This window comes from Psammomys obesus, unplaced genomic scaffold (genome assembly GCF_907164565.1).
Source record: "Psammomys obesus unplaced genomic scaffold, mPsaObe1.curated_primary_1811, whole genome shotgun sequence".
Lineage (NCBI taxonomy): Eukaryota > Metazoa > Chordata > Mammalia > Rodentia > Muridae > Psammomys > Psammomys obesus.
The window spans coordinates 1,793,377-1,816,328 of record NW_026587032.1 but is presented as its reverse complement, the minus strand read 5'-3'; the positions used below and the strand labels follow the sequence as shown (position 1 = coordinate 1,816,328).

The following is a 22,952-nucleotide window of genomic DNA, read 5'->3' as shown; positions in this document are numbered from 1 at the left end:
CACACACACACACACACACACACACACACACACACACACACACACACGTGTGTAAGAACCAGAATTTTGATCCTGGAGCACATCTAGGAACAGGTGAGCATGGTGGCCTGCCAGCAATTCCAACGGGCTGGAGGTGGTCAGAAGATCCCAGGGTAAACTGGCTAGTCAGACTAGCTGGAATCGATGAGCTCTGCATTCGGCAAGCAATCCTGCCTCAGTAAATAGGGCTCAAAGGAAACACTCAACATCATCTTCTGGCCTCCGCATGTACCCGCACATGTGTGCCCATGTACACAGGAACATGAATACACATATGCACACCACACACATAAGAAAAAAATGATTCCACATCTTGAACTGTAACGAGGTTGTTCTTTCTTTTAAGACAGGGGCTCTCGCAGTGCAGGCTCAAAGTCGCGACGTAGCTGAAGGTGATCTTGAACTCCTGATGCATTTGCAGGACGCTGGGTCACAGGTGAGCACAGCTCCCGCCCTCCTCCGTGTTGACGCAGTAGCTACACCAGCACCCTACAACTAAGCTACCTGGCCAGCACTATCACCTTTATTAGCATGTATTAATTACGCACAGTGATGGGCACATCGTGACGTTTCATTCCTGGATATATTTGGATCCTATTCATCCACATCCCTTCCTTTGTCACCCTCCCCCTCCTCTCTCACTAACTGCTCTTCTCTTCCCAACCAGTCCCCGCTCTGACTCTCATGGCCCTTTTCGGGGGGGAGGTGTGAGGCCTGATGAGTTTATTTTAGCGTTGCTTACAGAGGCATGGGTGAGCGGTTACTCACTGGGGCACACACGACTTCTGCATTTCACTTGTGAAACAGTTTTACATTCGAAAATAAACCACCATGCACCTACTGTTAATCGGTGGGCACAAAAGGCTGAGAGTGTCTCCTGCTTGAAAGAAAAGTTTCCAGTTCCCTTAGGCTCTTCTTATTGGCCCCTATTACATGGAAAGGGGGTCAACTCCAAGGAGGAGTTTGGGAGATGGCGGGAGGAGACTGAGAGATGGCTCAGAGGTTAGAAGTAACTTGGAGTCCGTTAAAGGTTCTTGACCCTGCACGTCAGCGGTAGGCTAGACATAAAACAAACAGGAAGCCTCCGAAGTACCAGAGCAATGAGACATAAACCAGCCAGCCATCAATGGACAATCACGGGAGGGAAATGGCCGCTAAGGGGCTAATGAGGACACGTAGCCGCATTTGGCATGTTTCCACGGAGATACATAATTCTGTTTTATAGTCTTCTTTGCAATCACATCACTATGTTCAGCCCTAGGACCAAAACAAACAAGCAAGAAGAATGGGGGGAGGGGATTAGTTTAGAGCACTGCCCGCTCTTCCCAGAAGCTGTGGGCTCAGTTCCCAGCACCCACACCAGGCCGCTCATTCTCTTCTGCCACTCCAGCTCCAGCGCTTCAGCACGGAGGTAGACGCACTCACCTATATGTAATTAAGAACAATGATTAAAATATTCACAAATTGGGGGGGGAGATCCTTAATCATGAAGCTAAACAGAATCTTTGGTTCTGTGGGACAAGACCTTATGTAGCCCAAGTCGGCCTCACGTTCATCACGCAGCTTCCGGCTCTCCAGTCTCCGCCTCCTTTATGCCTAAGCAGGCAGGCAGGCTGGGTGCCGGCTCTGAAGATAAGCCTGCAGAGAGAGTACCGCACGGACGTGTTTTTAAGTGTGACTATAAGCAGCATATAGCGCAACACAACAGTCCTGGGATTCAAACTGATCAGTTGCTACGATGACATTAAGGACTTTGGCAAAAGCTTCATTAGGGAAGTATTTTGACTCGGAGATGGAACTACTTAAAAACATGATCACAACTTCAGCAAAGGCTAATTTCCACAATTATTTAGTATTCAGAAACAGTGCTAGGGTAGCTCTCCTGAGACTTTCAGATCTCACATTATTTACTCTAGCCAAAGAGCGGAAATAACCCTCTGGGTAAATAAATGAACAAAGTGTGTTACATAATACAACGCACTATCATTTAACCTTAAAAGGGTTAAAGCACACTTGACTTGTGCCACCACATGGGCACAAGTGGAGTGTGAAGACATTATGCTAAACGAAATGAACTCGTCACAGAATAACCAACTGCTGTATACCTCTTTATTTGAGGTACTAAGAGGAGGCACATTTGCAGAAACCAAAAGCAGAATGGCCACTGTAGAGATTGGACAAGGCAGGGATGGGTGATCTTAAAAACAAACAAACAAACAAAAAAACAACAAAAACAAAAAAAACAGGTTCAGAGTTTCAGTTTTGCAAAATGGAAAGCTCCTCTGAGGCAGTGGAGTTCGCGGAGATGGTGGAGTTGGTTTCACAATGAGATGAAGCGCTTCATACAGCTGAGCCCCACACGTCAACAGGAGAGAAAAAGAAGAGATGCCAGCATCCCCAGATGCAGCTCCCTGGTGAAGCCATTGCAGGGGAGGCCATTGCATGTCCAAGGCCCACAGTATGATCCCCAGTACCACAAAACAAGGCAAAGCCAAAGATGAACACAAGTTGCTTAATCTGCAACCACAAATGAAATTCACAAACAGGACATGGTGGTGCAGTCTTGCATGCCATCCCTCGGAAGGCAGAGGCAGGTGGAGCCAGAGTTCACCTCCTGCCACATAACACATAACGTTTTAACATAGCGTTTAAAGCCAGCATGGGCTACAGGAATCTCTGGGTGGTGGTTTGGATGAGAATGGCCTGAATAGGCTCATATTTTCCAGCTAAGGGCTGGTGAAAGGGCTCATGGGGGAAGGTGCACAAGCCTGGAGACCTGAGTTCCATCCCTGGAACCCAGTAAGGCCCGGACAAGAAGACCGACTCCTGGAAATTGTTCTGATTCCCATAAGCATACTGGGGCAGCTGGGCTCACATACACGTACATAATGTGCACACTAATGATTAAAAAAAAAAAAAAAAAGTAAAAAGTAAAATCACCCCTTGGCTGGCCGTGAAAGTACAGACAATCTCAGTAATAATTTACAGATGTTGTGCCACCGGCTCGTTTTAGAGTAGATAAAGCAGGGTATATTCAGCCCTACCATTTCTGTTTATTTGAAGTTGATTTTGTTTTTGAGGCAAGCTCATGCTGGCCTCAGTGTTGCTAGGGTGGTCTTGAACTCCTGATCCTCCTGCCTCTACCTCCCCACTGCTGGAATTACAGGCAATATACTCCCTGGTCCAGAGAGCAGTCTCTCTGAAAAGAAATCCTAGGAGACTACAGTCCATACAATTGTTTAGTAACACACGATAAAGCCTCTCTCTCTCTCTACCTTTTTCTTTGTGCAAACACCGAAGCAGTTCAATTTATTAAGTTGATGATAGATCAATAAATTAGTCAAAAAAAAATCTCGTGGGCTTGGGAATGTAGCTCAGTTTGGAAAGCACTCGCCTTGATTTTGGGGGTGGGGGGGACCATGAGTTCCACCCCCAGCATGGACTGGGGTGGAGGTACTTAAATGCTCAGGAGTTAAAGGCAGAAGGATCAAAAGTTCAAAGTCATCTTCTTTAGTAGATACATGGGACCGATTTTTTAAAAAAATATTTATTTATAAAAATATTTATTTATTATTTATATAGCATTCTGTCTGCATTTGTGCCTGCAGGCCAGAGGAGGGCACCAGATCTCATTATGGATGGTTGTGTTATGAGCCACCATGAGGTTGCTGGGAATTGAACTCAGAATCTCTGGAAGAACAGCCAGTGTTCTTAACCTCTGAGCCATCTTTTTCTTTTTCTTTTTTTTTAAATGGGACCAATTCTTAAAAAACAGGTAAAAAGCAGTTTCAATTACATACAACGATGGGCTACAGCACACATTATAAGAAATATATTGGCCAAGCATGGTGCCATACGCCTTTAATCCCAGCACTCTGGGAGGCAGAGGCAGGCAGATCTCTGTGAGTTAAGGGACAAAACAGCCAAGGTTATACAGAGAAACCCTGTCTTGTAAAACATAAACAAACCACTCTTTTGGAGTTGGCCTGCCCATAATCAGACATACCATGTTTGGATATGTATTTTCTAGCTGTTACAATCCAACATGATTTAATGATTAACTCTGCATCAGTAAATGGCCATCATTGTTGGCCAACATTTGTCCATCAGAAACTTACTGTGGTGTACACTTGTAGGCTGAGGCAGGAAGATGGAGTCTAAGGACAGCCTGGACTACGTAAGTTCAAGGGTAGCCTGGGTTACATAATGAGACCCTGTCTCAAAAATATTAGAAGGAAAGAGAGAAAGAAAGAGTTAACAGCTTTTCTTCTTTTATTTTGTGAAGAAACTGTCATGACGGGATATTCCATGAGAATTCTCAGTGTCTTATGATCGTCACACCTCATTCTGCAACATCCTATTGGTTGCATAAGTCAGTCACATTTGGTGTAGGAGACGATGGGAATCGTCAGGGGGCAAGGGTCACCAGAGGCCAGTTTATAGGCTGTCTACTACAATATCCTGGGAAGAATAATGAATCAACAGAAAACGCAGTTGTTTGTTTGTTTTTCATTTTTGTTCTTTTTGGCTTTTGGTTTTTTGTTTTTTGAGATGGGGTTGACTCACTTTGTACACCAGGCTGGGCTTGAACACACAGAGATCCGTCTACCTCTTCCTCCTGGGTGCTAGGATTAAAGACATTCAGCACCACGCCCTGTCAGAGTGTGTTTTAAGAGACCTCTGTCCCAGTCTAGTCACATAGATTAGCGTTGATTCAGTTATGAGAAGGGATTACACAAGATAACGTAAGCCTGGAAGGGAGTCGCCTTGGCAGCGGTTTCTCTCATATCTTTGGAATGATTTTAAGCAATCCCACAGGGGCCGGGAACCTACCTGTGAACAAGGCTCTAACTTTTACATTGGCCCAATGTATTTCCTTATCTACATCTTCACCCTGCGCAGATGCACACCCTATGTACACTGTTACTCCCAGTTCAAAGTTTATTTCCTCTTAGTATATATAATTAAGCATCTAACTTGAACATCCAAAGCTGCACTTAATAATTGGAGCCCTCAGTGGTTAAGGTTTTAAAACTACAGTTTAATATAGGTTAGTACCCGCTTGCTTTTTACTGAGTCTCAGTGGACTGTCTTCCAAGGAATTTCTCTAGGGCCAAGCGTAGTGGTACACACCTGTAGTCCCAGCTACTTGGGGAGTGAGGAATGAGAAGCATTTGATCCCATCAGTTTAAGATCACAGCAGGTAATACGAGAAGCACTGGGCCTATCAGTTCCAGATGGCAGCAGTAGATAATATTGACAGACCTCTTCTAAGAAAAACAATTTTCCGACATGGTGGCACATGCCTTTGATCCCAGCACTTGGGAGGGAAAAGCAAGCGGATCTGAGTTAGAGGTCAATCTGGTCTACAAGTTCTAAGACATCCAGGACAAAAACAAAAACAAAAAAAAGAAAAACCAGCCGGGCGAGGTAGGGCATGCCTGCGATCCCAGCACTCGGGGGGGGGCAGAGGCGGGGTGGATCTCTGTGAGTTTGAGCCCAGCCTGGTGTACAAAGCAGAGTCCAGGACAGCCAAGGCTACACAGAGTAACTCTCTCTCAAAACAAAAAACAAAACCAACCAACCAACCATTTTGTCCTGTCATTTAAGAACCAGTAAAGCTTTTCACAGTATCATTTCCCCAGTCTGTAGTTTTTCCTGATACTGGTAATTTGTGACTACTCTTTTTTGTACTGAGCATTTTTAGCTGTGTTCATCTATTTTACTGACCTCATAAGGGCATCTTTGGAAACAGGCCCCGTAGTGCACACCTGTAATTGCAGCACTCAGGGAGGCAGAGGCAGAGGCAGAGGCAGGCAGATCTCTGAGTGTGAGGCTAGCCTGGTCTACAAAGTGAGTACACAACAGCCAATGCTACACAGAGAGACCCTAGTAACTACGAGCTGCGGTGGCCGATGCACTACCACCACCTGGCCGAGGCTGATCTTGAAAACTAGAAATAACCTTGAACTTCTGACCCTCCTTTTCCAGGGTGCTGAATAACAGGTTTGCTTTACCAGTTGGTGACTGTGAATCCAGGGCATGCTAGACACACTACCTAGTACATTCATTCCCTGCTGTATGTGTGTGCAGAGACCAGAATGTCCTCCTCCATCTCTCCCTCTGAGGCAGGGTTTCTTCCTGAACCTGAGACAGCATCTTAGCTAGGCTGGTAGCCAGCAGGCCCCTGGGAGCACATGATATCTGTGCCCTCCCCCACGGCCAGGCTTCTAGGTATTTGCAGGAACACAGGTATAATATGCGTACCGGGATCGAAACCCCCAGTCCTCATGACCGTTCAAAGCACTCTTAAGTACTGATTTTTATTTAATTCATTTTTTGAGACTGGGTCTCACTATTTGGCTCTAGCTAGCCTTGAACTCTGCCTCCCAAGTGCTAGGACCAAAGGTGTGCGAAATCACGCCAAGCCTTAATTTTTTCTTTTTTCTTTTCTTTTTTGTTTTTTGAGATAGGTTTTCTCTGTGCAGCTTTGGTTGTCCTAGAACTCACTCTGAAGACCAGGCTGGCTTTGAACTCATAGAGATCTACCTGTCTGTGTGCTGATATTACAGGCATGCAGCACCACAGCCTGGCTCTCTACTATTTGCTTTCTTTTGCTTATTCAGGGATTTAATTTTATTTTCCCAATTTCTAAAAATACAAACTGAAGTCATTTGTCTTGGACATCCCCACCCCCTCCCATAAATTTAGGGTCACAGCTAGGTGTGGTTGCTCACATTAGTGACGTGCAGGTCTCAGGAGGGGCTGGTACACAGGACTCTCTGCACTCCTGAATGAACAAATGCTCAGTTCCATTCATGAAGGATTCACTTAAGGCTGAATCTTTATATCCTGACAGAGAACTAATGTCTTAGAAAAAGCAACTGGTAAATGTGGAAAAATTCCACAGACAAAAAAAAAAAAAAAAAAAAAAAAAAAAAAAAAAAAAAAAAAAAAAAAGAATCAAGAAACCAGAAGGAACCAGGTGAGGCAGGGCACACCTGTAATCCTAGCACTCAGGAAGGCAGAGGCAGGTAGATCTCCGTGAATTCGAGGCCAGCCAGAGCCCAGCCAGGTCTAAGAAGCAGTCCAGGACACCAGAAGGAAATGAGTGGTAAACAAATCATTACGTGGACCAGAGAATGGCTCAGCAATGACGAGCACTTGCTGCTCTTGCCTAAGACCCAGGCTCGACTCCCAGCATCTACATAGCAGTTTCCGCCGTCTGAGTCTGTTACTACAGGGGGCCTAATGCCCTCTTCTGGCCTCTCCATGCTCTCTCACAAATGTGGTGCACACAAACTCACATAGGCATACACACATACAATTAACAAATAAATCTTAAAGAAAAAAACAAAACAAAGAAACAAACACAAAAACTTGAAACATTATTCTGATGTACTGTATTAGATTCCTTGAATTTATGTATTCAGGAAAATCAGAATTTCCTGAATACAAACATAAAAATAGAGCACAGAGAGCTACACTTACAGTAACAATATGTAAAATCTCACATAATAAACACAGCCAAAAGAGCAAGAGAAACTTCCTGATATTCTGCTGCAGAATCTTCAGAGCCTGTCCCAAACACACCTTAACATAGACCCACATAAAGCATTCATTTCATAGGCAGAAAAAAAAATGACCTTTATCTCTGAAACAAATTTTCTGGTTTTCAGCTTTGATTATATGCTACAGATATATTTCAAATATAAAAAAAAAAGTCAACAACAAAAGCTGAGCCCAGTGCCACATATCTTTAATTCCAGCATTTGAAGAAGCAGAGGCAGGCATTTCTCTGTGAAATCAAGGCCAGCCAGACCTACAAAGTGAGACCCCCATCTTTAAAAAAAGTAAAACAGCAAAAACCCAATATTCATTCCTAAAATAAACATACATATATATATATAATATTTTATTAACATCCTATACAACGTTGAATACTTACAAAGTTCTGGATTCTAACAAGTCTGACCAGATATAAGCTGCTTGCATGAGCATGTTTTCAGTTCCTCTGTGAGTCACAAATGCTTTTGGTCCATTGGCCCTGTGTACAGAGAGCTCTATTTTTTTTTCCTCTTCTTTGGCAGCTCATCATCAGAACTGCTCTCTGTGCTGCTGCTGCTGCTGCTGCTGGAGGAGGAGGAGCTGGAGTCCGAAGAGGAGGAGGAGGAGGAGGAAGCTGAAGAGGAGGAGCTAGAGGTGCTGTCATCTGAGTCACTGTCCTCTGAGGAGGATGAGGCAGATGTCTCACTCTCGGATGAAGACTCACTGACCGAACTGTCACTGCTCGAGGTACTAGAACTTGTGACACTCTTAGACCTATAAAGTTACACAGAGTGGACATACATGGGAAGCTGACATTCAACACAGTGCTTAAGAACACTCCTGCTGAGCTCCTGCACACAGCCCTAGGCCCAATGTTTGGGACTGCCTAACTGCTGAAACACATGCCTCCTCACTTTACAAGCTCTCCCTCATTTCAGCAACTCTCTCAGAGTTCATAAGGTATACCTCCCATACTATGTCATACTGAGCATGCTGCCATCTGCCGGTAATCAGGAGTTCAAGGTCACCCTCAGCAAAACAGTAAAGTCAAGGCTAGTCTGTCTCACACACAAAGAGAACAGGGCATGGCTGCTGTAACCCCAGCATAGGAGACGCTGAAGCAGGAGCATCACCAAGAATCTGAGGCCAGCTTGACCTACAGAGTGAGATCTAGTCTCAGGAAAACAAAACAAAGGCTAAGGAGAAGGCTCAGCATTTAGAAGCCTTATTGTTCTGTCAGAGGACTGTCATAGAAGTCAGATCCTGGTACCCATATCCGGAAGCTCAGAAACACTACACAAGTAAATAAAAGCAAAAACCAAAGCCAATAAAAGAATCCAAACAAGCCAGGCGGATCTCTGAGATTGAGGCCAGCCTGGTCTACAGTCAATTCCAGGTCAGCCAGTGCTATGCCTGGACTTAACAGAAACATTTTATTTTCATTTCTGTGTCTGTTTATGTGGTGTGTGTGCGTACACAAGTACACGCCAGGATGTGTATATGTTTGTGAATGGAGACCAGAGCTCAACATCAGGAGTTCTCTCAGAGAGGGGTTCTCTCAGCGCACCTGGAGCTCCCTGACTCACCTCGGTTGGATGCTCAGTGATTCACTGGGATCCTCCCATCTCCACCCCCCCAGCGCCAGGATTTCAGGAACCCCTGCTTCACCCAGCTTTTTACGTGTGCATGGCCAGCGCTTTACTAACTAGGCCATTCTTAACAAGACTGTGTAAGACTGTACTGTTAGGACAGGAGAAGGTGGTTCCTATCTTCAGGTATAATAATTTTAGAATGTTGTAGAAAAAGGAAAGGGGAAAAGGGAGCCAGTAAACTCCACAGAAGAAAAGATTAGAAAATACGATGATAATTAAGGGTTGCAAACCAAGGCTTCACACCCAACCTCCCTCCCCCAGGGGGTGTCACGAAAAGCACACCTACCTCTTCTTCTTGGTTTTCCTTTCTACGTTGGTCTCTCCGATGCTAAAGGAGAAAGGCGATAAAAGCTCCTATTAATAAGTGTGACTATACAACCTGCTAGCCTCGGAACTGTTCTGTTCATTATACTATCTCAAGGGCACAGGATTTCTTGTTCTACTCAGAGTGCATGCTAGACTTAGTGCTTCAACAACACATTTTCTCTCTTGTACCATCAAAGCCAGTTAGTAGTTAAGATGACTGAACACATACATTTTTTCCTTTATTTTAAGATTTATTTATTATGTATACAATGTTCAGTCTGCGTGTACCTCTATAGGCCAGAAGAGGGCACCAGATCTCATTATAGATGGTTGTGAGCCATCATATGGTTGCTGGGAATTGAACTCAGGACCTTTGGAAGAAGAGCCAGTGCTTTTAACCTCTGAGCCATCTCTCTAGTTCCTGTTCCTTTTGTTTGTTTGTTTGTTTGTTTGTTTAGAACTTTACTTACTGAACAAGCATGGCAAAAAAATAATAATAATACAATAGCTGTAATCTGAGTTCCAAGAATTACACACAGCCATTTCATACTGCTACAAAAGCAGATTTAATTTTTGCACAGCTTCCAAAATTTTGCTATATATATATATATATATATATATATATATATAAACACACACACAAACTCCAAACTGCAAGACTGTGTTCCCTAACACCACAAAGAGCAGTCAAGTGTGAGCTACATTTCTGCCATTTGTACACTGATGGAGCTTTCAGACTGCAGGCTAGCTGCTCCTATCATTAACACTTGGAGGTTCAAATCCAGGGCTGGGACCTGCTGGACAAGCACTCTATACCTCATAACTTTTCACTTTTTTCTTTTTTCAAATTAATTCTAAATAGAGAAATTTCTTCTTTTCCTTCTTTGCTACAAGGTCTCATGTAGCCTAGGCTGGGCCTGAACTCAGCTATCAGCTGAGATGACGATGACCTCTTGATCCTTCTGCCTTCATTTATGCAGCGTCATGGATCGCACTGAGAACCTTGTGCATGCTAGGCAAGCACTGTACAAACTGAGCTACAGCTCAGCCCAAGTTCTACTCTGGGCCTGTGCTTTCAATATTTTCAAAATGAGTTTCTGTTCCTTGATTAAGAAAGTAGGCTTGACCCTGCCACAGCCATATTCACCACACACAGAACCACCACAGGCCCCTCGGGTGTGTTTTTGCATTCTAACCGGTCTCATGACAAATTCAGTTCAAAGCTGGCCAGAGTTCACATCACATCAGAGCTGTGTGCACTTCCATTTGCTTTGGTATAACAGAAGGTGATTTTATTAGCTGGGGGCAGGCACTGCCTTGTTCTGTGAGCGGCTACACTACAAAAAAGCCTTCAGCAGTGTATCAAACATTAGACTGTTTTTGGTGCCTAGAAATCATCACCTGGCAGAGCTGAATGATTAACTATTTCAGACAGGGTCTGATACATAGTTCGGGCTAAAATGGATTTAGTTATACAGACCAGGTGACCTGGAAATAATAGATTTCTACGTGCTTCTGCCTCCCAAATGCTGAGATTAAAGGTGTGAGCTATCATATTGGCTGAGTAAATACTTATTGTTACAAGTTGGCAAAGTTTAACATTAACTCAGTTTCTAATTTTAATTTTTAGATACACTTCTGAGAAACATGACTAACCCAAAAAGACAAAGTTTTGATACAGAAAAGCCACACAATTATTATATATATGATATATATACATACACACATGTATGTATACATACATATACAAAATATATGTTGTGCTGAGGAGAGTGTCGCTCGTGCATGCTAAGCTTGCTCAGCCACTTGGCTCCGTCCTTAGCCTCACATGAAACACTTGTGTTTTTGTGTCTTTCTGCCTGTTGCTGCTTCACTTCTGGTCTTCCTCTTCCACTCCCATCCCGGTATGGCTTACACTTTGATGCCTCATGTGCTTTATCTCATCTAGCTCACCTTCTAGTGTCCCAGTGTCTATACCTATTCATGCCCGCACTAACACACAAACAAAAACTGGAAGCTAGGCTTCCCGCCTGGGTTTGGGTCATCTCACTTCCTATGACATCTTCCAGTGAATTCCCATCCACTTTCCTGTGGATTTCCTGATTCCATCTTTACTGTGGCCATTCTGAATGGGATAAGACTGAATGAATATCCAACTAGTTTTTTCTGGACTGGCTTTGTAGACCAGGTTGGCCTCAGAATCACAATGATCTGCCTGCCTCTGCTTCCCTGAGTGCTGGGATCATACATCACGCCCGCCCGCTCAGCTCAAACGCCTTTTGAATTTGCAGTTCCCTGATGGAACACTTTAAAAAAAATATTTATTAGCCATTTGTATTTTTTGTAACTATTAAATTCCTTAGTTCAAATTTTAAAATTGGGCTGTTTTCCTGTTTAATGTTTTTAGTTCTTTGTATACTCTAGCTATCAATACTTTGTCAAGGACAGCTGGCAAAGATCCTGACCAGTCTGTAGGCTGCTTTTTCTTTCTTTTCTCAGCTGTCCAAAAGATTCTTGATTTCATAAGGTGTTGTCATTTTGAGAGTGGGACATTTTTTGAAAATAGGGTCTCACTACATAACACTATCTGGCCTCAAATTCAGAGACCCACCTTCCTCTGCCTTCCAAGTGCTAGTACTGTGGGCTGAAGAGATGGTTCAGAGGTTAAGAGTACTGTCTGCTCTTCCAGAGGACCTGAGTTCAATTCCCAGCAACCACATGGAGATCTATAAAGAGATGTGGTGCTCTCTTCTGGTGTGAATATACAGACAGAATACATGCAGACAGAATAATGTATACATAATTAATAAACATCCATGTCTTAAAAAAAAAGAAGATGGGACCATTGAAAAAGTAACTTTTATTCACCTGCGGTAATTGTTGTCTCAAAGGCTTACTGCCTCCATCTGGTAACCTAGGCCTAGTCCTGGAAGCTTCTAACCTCCATACAATCTAACCTATTCTTGGAATGCGTTCGCCTCTGTGATTTACTGCTGAATAAACTCATCCTTTCTAGTTTTTTTTTTTCTTTTTCTTTGTCTGTTTGTTTGAGACAGGGTTTCTCTGTGTAGCTTTGGCTGTCCTGGACTCACTTTGTAGACCAGACTGGCCTCAAACTCACAGAGATCCTCCTGCCTCTGTCCTCCTGCCTCTGCCTCCCTGAGTACTCGGATTATAGATGTGTGCCACCACGCCCAGCATTTCTAGGTTTCTGGCTGGCTGATTCAATTCAGCTGTTCTGGCTCAAACACCTCTCCAAGTTAAGTGATTTTTATCTGGTTTCTCTCAGTTTCTCACTGAATAGCTCTGCCTGGCCTCAAAACTAACTCTAGCAATCTGCTCTAATCCTCTAACTCATTTTTCTGGTTTCTTCTGTCTTCATCTGTGTCAAATTTGTTACCTCTTCAACCTGTCTCTGGAAAAAACTGTTGAAAACTGTCCCTGAAAGCCAGGTGAAGGTGACACACACTAATTTCAGCAGTCAGAGGCAGGCGGATCTTTGTGAGTTAAGGCCAGCTTGGTCAACAAGAGTTCCAGGATACCCAGGAATACCCAGAGAAAACCTGTCTTGAAAAAAAAAAAAACAAAGAAAAACAAAACAAATCTGCTTCTGAGCTGGGCAATGGTGGCACAAGCCTTTAATCCCAGCCCTCAGCAGGCAGAAGAATGTGGATCTCTGTGAGTTCAAGGCCAACCAGGGTTACAAAGAGAAACAAAATTAAAATTTAACTCATATTTTTGTGTGTGTACATGCTCATAGGTGTGAGCACACAAATAGGTTAATAATAGCTACAATACAAGCAAGAGGTTTAAATATGCTGACACTGCTAAAGAGCATCCAGGGCCTGATACTTAGTAACCATTCATTAAAAATCAGCCATTACTACTTAAGCTGGATGTGGTGTGAACACCTGTAATCCCAGAACCCAGTTGACACAGGAGGACTGCAAATTTGAGAACAGCCAGAGCCACATAACGAGAAAGTCTCCAAAACCCAAAATAAATGAAAATATCCCCATAATCAATTCTGTAAATATTTTTCTAAGTTCCTCTGGATACCACATGTAAGCCTACCTTTGCTGCAATAATCTGTTTTCTTTTTCTTTTAGAGCCTTTTTTAGCTCTGCTGTTCTTGAAGGCCTGTGTAGGTACTTTCTTTTCCCTTTGCATTCATAAGTCCAATGTCCAAATTCCAAGCATTTCTGACACCTTACATGTTGCTTATTGGCTTCACTACAAAGAAAAAAGAGAACACAAGTCTTAGAGGTTTTGTATTGTGACACCTTCCAATTTGAAAGAGCGGAGAGTGTCAAGTGATGTTTACTCAAATGGACACACAAATAGCATAGTTAAGTTAATCCATGCACACGACATGAGGTTCAGCGGAAGGAGTAAAGTCTCGGCTCTTCTTAGCCCAGCATGGTGTTTCATGCTTATAACCTTTCACTTCCCAGCTAAAGTAGGAAGACAGACCTGAGTTCAAAGCTAGCCTGTGCTATAAATCGATAGACCATGTCTCAACAAAGCAAAACAAACATATAAAAACAAAAATTTTTTAAGTTTTTCCATTCCAGTAATGATGTATTCGGTCCAACATTTTTAGCTCAGAATGCAAAGGATAAAGATTTTATTTTACTTTATTTGTCATACTGCCATATATTAAACTTAGGGTCTCCTTCATGCATGTGAAGCGAGGTTCTGCCACTGAGCTAGACCCCTCACCAATGGAAACACTAAGTCTGGGGGATGGCTGGGTAGGTAAGGGTGCTTGCTGTAAGGCCAAAGATGTGAGTTGAATGCTGGGTCTGTGTGGTGGAAGGAGCAGAGAACTGACCCCAGCAAGCTGTCCTCTGACCTCATTCCTATGTACTCACGTGCGAGCGTGCGCGCACAGATAATGTAATTTTGGTTGGTTGGTTTGGTTTTTTGAGACAGGCTTTCTTCTCTGTGTAACCCTGGCTGTCCTGGAAACTCACTCTGTAGACCAGGCTGGACTCAAACTCACACTTGAAGAGATCTGCCTGCCTCTGCCTCCCTCTGCTGGGATTAAAGAGGTGCACCACCAAAGCCTGGCTTCTTCATGTACTTTTTAAATAGGGAGGCCTTGGAGCAGAAGAGTGGTGGTACACTCCTTTAATCCTAGCATTCGGGAGGCAGACAGGCCAGCCTGGTCTACATAGCTGTGTTCCAGGACAGTCAGGGATACACAGAGAAATCCCATCTAGAAAAAAATTATTAAAACTGAATTAAACTAAACAAAAGAGAGAGAGAACTTGGGGCTAGAGAGATGACTCAGTTGTTGAGAACTCACTACTCCTGTGCTGGAACCAGGCTCGGCTCTCAGCACACATACACAGCTGTGTGTCCAACGTTCTCTTCTAGACTCTGACGGCATAAGGCACACTCATGCACACATGCATCTGTATATGCAGGCAAAACACCCACACACAAAAAATAAATCTCTTCTTCAAAAGGACGGGAAGCCAGGTGGTGGCAGTGGACACCTTTAATCCCAGCACCTGGAAGGCAGAGGCAGGTGAATCTCTGCAGGTATGAGTTCTAGGCCAGCCTGGTCTACAGAGTTTCAGAGGATGGCCAGACTACACAGAAAACCCCCATCTCAAAAACAAAAACAAAACAAAACAAAACAAAAAAAGCCAAACGAAAAGAGAAAGAGAACAGAAGATAGCTCAGCAGTAAAGAACAATGACTCAGCCAGGTGTGGTGGCACACGCCTTTGATCCCAGCACTTGGTAGGCAGGGGCAGGTGGATCTCTGTGAGTTTGAGTCCAGGACAGCCCTGTCTGGGAGAGGAGGCAGCACCAGCTGCTCTTGCAAAGGACCTGGTTTCAGTTCCCAGCAACCACATGGTGGCTCACAGCACTGAGACTGCAGTCTAGTCCAAGGCATTCCACCCTGTCCTCTGAGGGAACCTGCAGGAATGTAGTACATAGACAATCTCAAGAAAAAAAAAATATGTATTTATTATTTTGGTTTTTCAAGCCAGGATTCCCTGGCTGTCCTGGAACCTGTATACCAGACTGGCCTCAAACTCACAGAGAACCAACAGCCTCTGCCTCCCAGAGTGCTGGAATTAAAGGTGTGCACCACCACTCCCAGCTAAGAATAATCTTTTTTTGATGAGAAAGTAATTTGTATTTTTATTCATTAATTTCTGCCTTATAGGCCAGACTGTACAACTATAGATAACGATAAATTTTTAGCATCCATTCAAAAATTAATTCTAATTTGAGAAATTAGTATTTCAGGCCAGGAAGTAAGAGTTAAGTAAATATAGCAATAAAGAAAGCTGCGACCACGTAGTTGTGTTGAGCCACCCTGCTTTGATGAACTACTCAAAGTACAACTTTTTCCTTTAAAATGTATTCGCTTTCTTTTATATGTATGACTGTTTGGGGCTCATGTATGTCTATACACCATGAGTGTGCCCAATGAAGATGGAAAAGGGCAACAGAGATCCTGGAACTGGAGTTAACAGACAGTTGTGAGCTAGTGCGTGGGTGCTGGGTATTGAACCTGGGTCCTATGGAAGAGCAGCCAGTGCTCTTAACTACTGATGTCTCTCCAGCTCCCTCACCCTCCAGGCCCCACCCAGGCTTACTTTTCTTCTTTTTATCTCTTTCCTTAGCCCTCTCCTCCTGACACTTTGGGCTTCTTCACTCTATCTGAAGCTCCGCATCATTGCCATGCGGCTGCTCATCTGTCAAGACATTACTTACAGACCTCCATCCCTACCTCAAAAAGCACAGCTTTCTCTTCTCTTTTTCCGGGCAGCTGTTGAGATATACTGCTTGCCTGTGCCGGGGTTTTAATTGTAAGCTTTAATAAAATAGTACTTCAGCTTCCAAAAAAATAAATACATAACCTTGTGCCTACTGATATGGGTGTGATTCTTCTGCAACACAGGCTGAACATTCCTAATACAAGCATTTGCAATCTGAATACTTCCAAAACTTTTTGAGCACCAAGGCACCACAAATAAAAAACTCTAAAGCTGACGTGATGACAAGCTGCAGTTCAACACCAGGCACACTGAGAGCCGGAGAAATGGTCCAACAGAAAAGATCATGTGTTGCTCTTGCAAAGGAGCAACGGTTTGTCTCCCAGATTCCATACGGTGGTTTACAACCATCTATAACTCCAGTTCCAATGATCTGACACCCTCTGCTGACTCCCAGGGGCTTCCACCTGCTTTTGCCTCCTGAGGGCTGGGATTAAAAGCATACTCCACCACATCTGGCCCAACACTCCGCTGTTTTTGTTTGTTTCCCGAGACAGGGTTTCTCAGCACTGGCTGTCTTGGAACTCACTTGGTAGACCAGGATGACTCAGAGATCCTCCTGTCTCTACCTCCCAAGTCTGGGATTAAATGTGTGAGAGCCACTGTGACTGGCTAATAAACCATAGCTTAGGTCAGAAGCAAGGAAGTTAGAAGCATGCAGGTATGAGATCCAGAAACAGTATTCTCCTTTCAGTTTCATGTAACTTTGACAGGTTTGAGAAACATGCTATGTCACATGGCCACACAGAGGGTGGGTTATAGCATCCCTAGAGGGTTTTGTTTTTAAGATGAGGTCTTATTATGTTGCCAACGCGGGCCTCAAATTCATAGGTTCAAGTATCCTGTCTCAGCCCCCTAAGTAGCTTACACCACTAAATGGGTAGTTACTGAGTTGGTTTTTTGTTTTTGGAGACTTTGTCTCCCAATACAATCTTGGGTGGTCTAGAACTTGCTATGTATTCCAGGCTGGTAGGTGATCCACCTACTTCTGCTTCCCCAATGCTGTAGCTAAAGGCATCTGCCACCACATCTGGTAGTTACTGGGGTTCAAGAGAAAAAAAAAAAAAACATTAAAATTATTTATTTAAATGGGGCATGATGGCATATTCGTCAAATCTCAGTACACAGGAGGCAGAGGCCAGCCTGGTCTACAAACAGCCAGGGCTACACAGAGAAACCCTGCCTCGAACCCTCTCTCCCTCCAAGAATAAAGAATAAAAAAATTCTAACAGCCTCAAAGCAATTATACCGCTGTCTATCTTTTCCCAAGTCCTCTGGTGACTGCGTCCTTTTATGGCGTTCAGTCTGTCTTCAAATGTCGCCCCTCCAGAGATGCATTTCTAGTCTAACTAACTTGAAGTGGCCCTTTCCTCATCACAGTCTCTTACTTCCTACAAAGCTTAATTTTGTTTGTTTTGCTTTTCGAGACAGGATTTCTCAGTAAGAGCCCAGACTGTACTGGAACTCTGAAGGCCAGACTGGCCTCAAAGTCAAGAGATCCACCTGCCTCTGCCTCCAGAGTGCTGGGAGCATCACCTCCCAGGAACACCACTGTTCGTGTCCTACAAAGCTTTTAAATCACCAGCTGTACTTGTTCAGAGTTATCAACAGGTTCCACAATGAGACTGTAAGCTGCGTGTCTTGAACACAACTGTCTTCACACTTGACACTCCCGCCCGGAGTTGTAGACTGAACTAAAAGAAATATTTACTGAAGGAGAGAACCGCAGGAAGTGAGCTAGTAGATAGGAAAAGAAAAGGCATTGCAGATTGGCTTGTTTCTAGGAAAAGCGGTAAGAAGGAGATGGAGAACGAAGCAGAGGGAAAAGTTTGGGTCCTCAGGAGGGAAGGTGTGGGCATGCTTCTAGGCTATCCTTGAAAACATATGGAACGGACAGAGGGAAATAAACCACCCAGCGACCAACTCTCGGATTCATTTCGGACTCTCTTCAGATCCCGCTCAGTCCCGCAGCCCGCGCCCGCTCACTAGCCAGCCGACTGGCATCTGCACGCCGCAAGCCCTACCCGCAGACCGCTCCCCCCGCCCCCCACAGGCCGATTCACTTACGCTAGTCTCCGAGCTATGAGCCGATGCATGGGAGTCGCCATCTTGGAACAGTCGGAACTCGATGCCACGCACGGGCTTTTGGGAAACTCCGAAGGGTAGGCGGGACCTTAAAGACCTCCGCGGCCCTGGGCGGGGCCAGACTGGCTCATCCCAACCGACGCGATTGGTGGCCGCTGGATGGTGTGTTGACTCTAATGTCTTGTGGTGGTCTGTGTGAGCAGGGCCTTTACCATCAAGCAGTATTCTCAAAGGAGGGATCTGTAATCTATGAAGTGGAATTGTGTAGTGTTCAAAACACCTGTATTTGAAGCGTGCTCGAGGCTGAGGCAAGAGAATTGCTGTGTTTAAAGGCCCACCTGCGAAAAAGTAAGCCCCCTAGCTCAGAAAACAAAACAAACAAAAAAGCCAGGCTTTGGTAGCCCAAACGCCTTTAATCCCAACACTTTCTGTGACTTCAGGGCCAACTTTGTCTACAGAGTTCCAGGGAAGCCAGGGTTGCACACAGAACCCTGTTTTGAAAAACAAACAAACAAACAAAAACAAGAAATTACAGGTGTGCATCATCATGACTCGATCATTCTGGTTTTCGGTTTTTTTTTTTTTTTTTTTTTTTTTTTTTTTTTTTTACGAAGATCTGTTTGGACCAGCAAATGTCTCAGTTATTCATTAGATTTTAATGTACATTGGTGTTCTGCCTGCATATATGTCTGTGTGAGGGTGTCAGATCACCTAGAACTGGAATTATAGACAGTTGTGAGCTGCCATGTGAGTGCTAGGAATTGAACCCAGGTCCTTTGGAAAAGCAAGCCAGTGCTCTTAACCACTGAGCCATCTCTCCAGCCCCTAATTTTTGATGATGATGATGATGACTTTAGTCTTTAATTTTCCAGGCTGGCCAGAAACTTAGCTCAGATTGGCCTAACTCCTCAGTGATACATAGCAACACGAGTCTCTAATCCCAGGACTCAGATGTAGAGGAAAGAGGACTAGGAGTTCAAGGCAAGCCTGGGCAAATCTGAGGCTAGCCTGGTCTTACATGAGACTTTGTATTAACACAAAGGGGTTTTTTTTTTTTTAAGCAAAAGAAAATGACCTTAAAATCCTGCTGCCTTCATCACTGTGTCACTATTTTAATATGATTTTAAAGTCTATTTTCATATCTACAAAACCAAATCTCTCTTCATTATTTCTTCCTCTACCCTATACTAGATTAATTGCGTGTAGGCATGTTTTCCTAGATGAATTGCTTGCTTGCTTGTTTTAACTTTTAATTGATTCGTTGTGGGTTTCACATCATGTACCCCAGTCTTGCTCATATCCCTACCCCCTCCTATCTGCCCTTTTTGGCCTTGTAACCTCCCCTCAAGATGAAATTATTGAGTGAAAGTTTGGGGGCTTCAGATGTAGCTCAGTGGTAGAATTGTTACCCAGTCTGTGTAAAGCCATGGCTTCGTCCTCTTAGCAACACACACACAAAAGAAATAATTTTCAAGTTTCCTGAAAAATAATTGTGGTGGTTTGAAAAGAAATGTCCCACAAGCCGGGTGTGGTAGTGCACACCTGTAATCCTAGCACTCAGGGAGGCAGAGGCAGGCAGATCGCTGAGAGTTTGAGGCCAGCCTGGTCTACAAAGTGAATCCAGGACAGCCCAGGCTACACAGAGGAACCCTGTTTCGAAAAAACCAAAAAGAGAAAAAGAAAAGACATGGTCCCCCAAGACTCTTGTGTGTGAAAACTTGGCCCTGAGTGGCATTGTTAGAAGGTGTGGCCTTGTTGGAGGAAGTGTGTTACTGTGGAGGTAGGCTTTGACGTCTCATATGCTAGGTATAGTGTGGCAAGTTTTTCTTCTGCTGCCTGTGGATCTAAATGTAGAACTCTTGGCTCCTCCAGCACCATGTCTGCCTGCTTGCTGCCATGCTTCCCACTGTGATGATAATGTATAAAACCTCTGAAACTGTAAGCCAGCCCCAATTAAGTGTTTTCCTTTATAAGATTTGCTTTGGTCATTGTGTCTCTCCATAGCCATATAAACCCTAACTAAAACAATAAGATTAAGATTTGTTTTTTGAGACAGAGTCTAATTATGTAGAGTTAGCTATCCTGGAACTCACTATGTAGGTAACTTTAGCCTCAAAATCATACAGGTTCTGCCTACCTCTGCCTCTTCAGTGCTGGGATTGGTATGTGCCGCCACACCCTGCTCTTATTAGCTAATTTCTAAAAACTATTTATTTATTGTATATGTATGTGTGTGGGCACAAGTGTCCCTTGCCACTTGTGTGGATGTCAGAGTACTCCTTCTACACCAGGAGTCCCAGGGATTAAACTCTGGTTGTCCATCTTGGCTGCAAGCAACTTTACCCACTGAAACATCTAGCCCCTCCTTGTTAGCCAATTTAAAAGGATATATATTATAGAAAGTATGAGAATGCAAGAGACAGATGGGGTATAATAAATGGGAAAGGGGAGGCAAATGTTATTTCTTGCAATATTTGGGCTGTGCCTTTTGGAAAGTCTAGGAGAATTAACGAAGAGCCTTCCTGGACAGCTCAGGATAGAGGTTAACCACACATACATTCAAATACAATGATTATGTGTATTCCCAGAAGAACCAGGCTGAATTTTGGACACTAAGATTTTGAAAATACTGCTGACAAAAATTAAAATCTCATGAAGAAGCTACAGATGATTTCTACCTGGCATGAGTGAATACTTAACTAGACTTAAAACAGACTGTTCCTTTATTCCAGCATGGCCTCCTATCATGCATTCTGGTTTTATAGGGTATATACTCACTTATATAGACCTATAAGATATGATAAACATAATGAAATCTATACACCTAAAAAAGATAATCAAGAGAGCGGACATGGGGTAAGATGATCAATCCTCATTTAGAAAGACAGATGGGATGTGCATTGAACGTATGACAGGAGTCTACTGAGCGCATTTGAAATACTCTAACTAGCAGTGTTTTCAAAGCAGATACAAAGACTCATGACCAAACCTTCGGCAGAGTACAGGGAATCATATGAAAGAAGGGGAATTAGTATGACGGGGAAAGGATAGGAGCTCCACAAGGACCAAATATATCTGGGCACAGGGTCTTTTCTGAGACTGACATTCAACCAAGGACCATGTATGGATATAACCTAGAACCTCTGCTCAGATGTAGCCTGTGGTAGCTCAGTAACCAATTGGTTTCCCATAGTGAGGGGAACAAGGACTATTTCTAACAGGAACTCAGTGCCTGGCTCTTTGACCTCCCCACCCCCCAAGGGAGGAGCAGTCCTGTTAGGCCACAGAGGAGGGCTTTGCAGCCAGTCCTGAAGATACCTGATAAAACAGGATCGGATGAAAGGGGAGGAGGTCCCCCCCATCAGTGGACTTGGAAAGGGGCACGGTGGAGATGAGGGAGGGAGGGTGGGATTGGGAGGGAATGAGGGAGCGGGATACGGCTGGGATACAGAGTTAATAAAATGTAACTGATAAGAAAAAATAAAATAAATCTTGAAATAAATTTTCTATATAAAGTAAAAAAAAAAACAAAAAAACAAAAACAAAAAAAAAAAACAGAAAAAGGACGGAAAGGCCTGGGGTGCAGGTAGTTGCATTTCTGGCCTTACACGCTCTCATGGTTACGATGAAAGCTGAGCAGTAACAAGGCCTGTTTTTAATGTTCTGCTACCTTCTTCCTCACATTCTCTTTGTTTTGTTTTTGTTTTAGCTGTTTTGTTTTTGTTTTTGAGACAGGATCTCTTCTCGGTAGCCCTGGCTACCCTGAAACTCACTTTGTAGACCAAGTTGGCCTCGAATGCACAACAATCTGCCTGCCTCTGCCTCTGCCTCCTAAGTGCTGGGATTAAAGCATGTACTACCATCCCAAGCTCAACATTCTCACTTTTCTTTTCTTTTTCATTTTTCAAGACAGGCTTTCTCTGTGTGTGTAGCAGACTTTGCACCCCAAGTGCTGGGATTAAAGGACCGCACCACCACAGAAAGAAACACGGCATTTTAAGTTTGCAGTCCCTACAGTTATATAACTTTTCCTAATACTGAGAAGTTCCTGGAAGACCCTATGAGTTTCTGAGCACACTGTTGGCACACTGAGCGTAGGCCTTGGATGTGAGCTTACAGACTGAGGAGTTGTGGGTGAAAGGCCGGTTCCTAGCCAGAGTTCTCTGGCTGCATGATGTTCATCAACTCTTTGTGGCAAGGGTTCACTGATCCAGTACAACAACTGAATTTCAACCAATGGTGGACCTGGCTTTGCTGTTCAAAGGTGGGATGGCACAACTGGCCCAAAACTTAGATTTTTGTTTTGTTTCTTTTTTAAGATTTATTTATTTTATTATGTATATGATGTTCATGTACACCTACCTAAATGTCAGATCTCATTATAGATGGTTGTGAGCCACAATATGGTTAATGGAATTGAACTCAGAACCTCTGGAAGAACAAGCAGTGCTCTTAACCTCTGAGTCATCTCTCCAGCCCTTTTTTTTTTTTTTTTTTTTTTTTTTTTTTTTTTTTTTTCC

General features: G+C 43.7%; 1 protein-coding gene across 1 annotated transcript; it reads right to left on the bottom strand.

The window, feature by feature from the left end:
* Nucleotides 1-7,433: 7,433 nt before the first annotated feature.
* On the bottom strand, nucleotides 7,434-18,814 carry Zcchc10 (zinc finger CCHC-type containing 10). Its single transcript, XM_055602861.1, has 4 exons — nucleotides 18,415-18,814; nucleotides 13,620-13,778; nucleotides 9,526-9,567; nucleotides 7,434-8,361 (listed from the first exon to the last, which is right to left on the bottom strand). The coding sequence occupies exons 1-4, from the start codon at nucleotides 18,453-18,455 to the stop codon at nucleotides 8,103-8,105; spliced, it is 501 nt and encodes a 166-aa protein (XP_055458836.1). The 5' UTR covers nucleotides 18,456-18,814; the 3' UTR covers nucleotides 7,434-8,102.
* Nucleotides 18,815-22,952: the final 4,138 nt, after the last annotated feature.